Below are 3,577 nucleotides of genomic sequence, written 5' to 3'. Positions count from 1 at the left end.
CGTTTCCACCAAATGAGCGCGATTCACAGGAAAGTTCTCCTGCGCAAACTCCATTGACATGAATAGGGTCTGTGCCAAGAACCACTTGGGTGCACCAGCTTTCTTGAAAAGGGCGTTCTCCTGCGAGGCAGGAGTCTGCAAGTGAACGCGTTTACGAGCCTGGTGCTCTTCTGCTGCAACCCCCACGTGTCGGAATTCTGAAGGGGCAGCTGTCCACGGCGAAGAAAAAGTTGCAATCTTGTCCACACTGGAGCGGGCAGTAAACTGCACTGGACTGACAGCCTAATCCTATCCACACTTTCCTGGGAGTAAGCCCCACTGACTCTGATGAGACTTTTTTCCAAGTAGATAGACTTACGGCCCAATCCTAGGCAGGTCTACTCAGAAGTAAATCCTATTAGAGTCAATGGGGCTTACTCCCAGGTAAGTGTGGATAGGATTTCAGCCTAAGAATCCAAGCCTATGCATGTCTACTCAGAAGTAAGTCCCATTAGAATCAATGGAGCTTACTCCCGGGAAAGTGTGGATAGGCTTGCAGCCTTACTTCCGAGTTAATGCCAGGTCTACAGCTTTGAAAAGCCGCTCGGTTTGGGAGCCGACGATCTTTCCGTGCCTCCTCCGCACCTGACGCAGAGGGGGAAAGGAATCCCCTGTCGGCAGAAAGCACCCGAAGAGCTGGCAGAGGAGCCGGTTCCCATGACCGGCCTTCTCCTGGCAGCTCCTCTGCGTGCGTGCATTGGGCCGGGGGCGCTTCGGTGGGTGGGCGGTAGCTGCGCCACTGGGGGGGATGCAGCGGGTGGCGCCAGGCCGGGTCTATATAAGGCGAGTGGCGGGTGCGACACCTGTTCCCCGGTTCCGCGGCCTCTCCTCTCCTCTATGAATCTGGCCGGCTCGCCCTTCTTCTCCCCGGGGACGTGCACCATGACAGCCGACTCCCTCCACTCGCCCAGCCAGGGGGCCAGCCCGGGCTCTCCGCCCGCGCACAGGGGCTCCCCGGCGGGCTGCAAAGGCGACTCGCTGCTGATCAAGTCGGAGCCCAGAGGGAGCCCCCTGGAGAGAGGCGAGCAGCAGCAGCGGGCGCCGTCCGAGGAGCAGCTGCCCTGCGCGGGCGCGGCGGGGGGCGGCGGCCGTCGGAGGAAGCGGCCGGTGCAGCGCGGGAAGCCGCCCTACTCGTACATCGCGCTGATCGCCATGGCCATCGCGAACGCGCCCGAGCGCAGGCTGACGCTGGGCGGCATCTACCGGTTCATCACGGAGCGCTTCCCCTTCTACCGCGAGAACCCCAAGAAGTGGCAGAACAGCATCCGCCACAACCTCACGCTCAACGACTGCTTCGTGAAGGTGCCGCGCGAGCCGGGCCACCCGGGCAAGGGCAACTACTGGACGCTGGACCCGGCCGCCGAGGACATGTTCGACAACGGCTCCTTCCTGCGCCGCCGCAAGCGCTTCAAGCGCACCGACCTCACCACCTACCCCGGCTACGTGCACGGCGCCAGCGCCTTCACCCCCGGGCCCCGCCCGGGCCCCTGCGCCGGCTCCGCGGCGGCCGCCTACCCCTACTCGCCGGGCGGCGGCGGCGGCGCCTACAGCCTGCAGCCCGGCCTGCCCCAGTACCCGGGGGCGCCCCCCGCGCTCCCCCCGCGCATGTTCAGCATCGACAGCCTCATCAGCTCCCAGCAGCAGCAGCAGCAGCAGCAGGTGGCGGCCCTGCAGGCTTCCCCGGTGGGGCCCGAGCTGGGCCACCCCCTGGGCCTGAACGGAGCCGGCGAGCTGGGCGCTTGCCCCGTGGGCCCCCCGGAGGCCTGCTTCCAGGCTCAGCAGCTCAGCCCCGGCCTGCTGGGCCGGCAGCCCCCTGCTCTGGCCTACCCCTACTCTGCCTCCCCGCCAGGCCACCTGGCAGTGCCGCAGGGCGCCTACTCCCCTCCCAACCCGCAGCTCTACGGCGCCCCCAGCAGGCTGGGCCTGCAGCCCGGGCGGGCCGCTTCCTCCTGCGCCGAACACACGGAGCAGCTCTTCCAGCTCAATGGCCTCGGCCAGTTCGGAGCCTCCGCCAACAACTCTTACATGAGGCAGCCCAACTTTCCCTCCGGCCTGGAGAGGTACTTGTGAGGGGCAGAAGGAGGCCTGTCTTGGTGGGGCAGCCAAAATCCAGGCCAAACTCACACCTGATGAATACTTGAATGGTGCTTTTGAGAACACATAACTTTTTTTGCTTTTTTGCATCGCTTCACTTGGGACTCTGGCGCATTGAGGTCACCTCCTTGGAACAGTGCAGGCTTCACCAGTTACATGAAAGGCACATGGTGCTTCTGTGCATAGACGCGGTGGCCAGCTTATGTGTGATACATGTGCAGTCACTGGACTGTGCACCGCAACGTCAACCTCCACGTGCTGTCTTGAAGAGCAGAGTGTTGTGGTTTTGGTATGGTGACCCTGAATGGGGGAGATCACCCCAGCAGAGAATAATGCCTTTAATTGACCCAAGGAGGAGCTTAAACATTGTGAGTCTTTTTAAAAAAACTGGTGATGCTGTTTCCATGGCATTAAGTGGAAAGAGAGACCAGGATAAAGGCCTCAAGTCAAAAAGCTGAGGTGCAAATTTAGAGGTGGCAAGCATTGGATGAATTTTTCACTCCCCCCTCCCCCGCCTCTTGCAGTCAGAGGTGAAAGTAGATGGGGTAATTTTGCCTCTTTGGGGCTAAGGCCAGTCCTTAATTTCTTAACCGTGCATGTTGTAGAGGGAAGTGCTAGAATCAATATCCAGTAAAATACTCAGAATTTTAGAACATTTTCTTTGCTGTGGGTCTTGTTCTGAATGGGCTACTGCTCAGAAAGAGCAGCTTCGGTGCTGTATTGCTTACAGGGATCAGGTGTTGGGCTCTAGCAAAATCCCTGTGTTGACACAGCCCTGTCTGGCAGTACCAGTGTCAGGCTGAGCATGTGGGGAAACTTCTTTACGAATTCTGAATGTCTCCCTCAGGCAGGCTCTCTCTTACCTGCCTATTGCAAGCTGATGGAGATGAGTGAAAGCACCAAGAAGGATAGGCACCCAGCCAGCTCTCTTTCAAAGGCTATGCAGCATTTCCCCATAAACTCTACCATAGATAGTACACACCAAAAGATGTACTATAGCTTATTTTATGAATGACATTTTAATCCTACCTGCCTTCAAGGAGCTTAAAGTGGTGTATGTGATCTTGTGTGAGGGTTATCCTCACAACCCTGTAAGGGCAAATTAGGCCAAGAGATTGTGACTGACTCAAAGTGGGTTGGTTTAGACTGTGTACGAATGCTTCTTCAGCCACTGAGCTTCATGGCTGATTAGGGATTTGAATTCAGGTCCAGTCCAACACTTTATCCTCTCTAGACCATACTGTCTTGAAGACATTCAGAAGATCAGTGACAATACCTGGATATTGCAAAAGATTATATTCTATTCTGTTTTATTTAATTTGGCTCTGGACACTGATTGACGACGAGCCTCCTAAGTGTTCAAAGCTGGCAAGTTTTACCCAACTGATTGAGCAAAAGTCTTCTGAAATGTATCATTGCCTAGCCAGTGAATACTCAATTTCAA

General features: G+C 57.2%; 1 protein-coding gene across 1 annotated transcript; it reads left to right on the top strand.

Annotated features, from left to right (window-relative positions):
* The first annotated feature begins 876 nt into the window (after positions 1-876).
* Positions 877-2,109, top strand: FOXE3 (forkhead box E3). Its single transcript, XM_066624618.1, has one exon. The coding sequence runs from the start codon at positions 877-879 to the stop codon at positions 2,107-2,109; it is 1,233 nt and encodes a 410-aa protein (XP_066480715.1).
* Positions 2,110-3,577: the final 1,468 nt, after the last annotated feature.

This window comes from Tiliqua scincoides, chromosome 4 (genome assembly GCF_035046505.1).
Source record: "Tiliqua scincoides isolate rTilSci1 chromosome 4, rTilSci1.hap2, whole genome shotgun sequence".
Lineage (NCBI taxonomy): Eukaryota > Metazoa > Chordata > Lepidosauria > Squamata > Scincidae > Tiliqua > Tiliqua scincoides.
Note: the sequence above shows the minus strand (reverse complement) of the source record. Positions and strands in the feature narration are given on the sequence as shown.

Excerpts from the sequence above, each read along its gene's own strand:
- FOXE3 (XM_066624618.1), top strand. The coding sequence starts at position 877 with ATGAATCTGGCCGGCTCGCCCTTCTTCTCCCCGGGGACGTGCACCATG.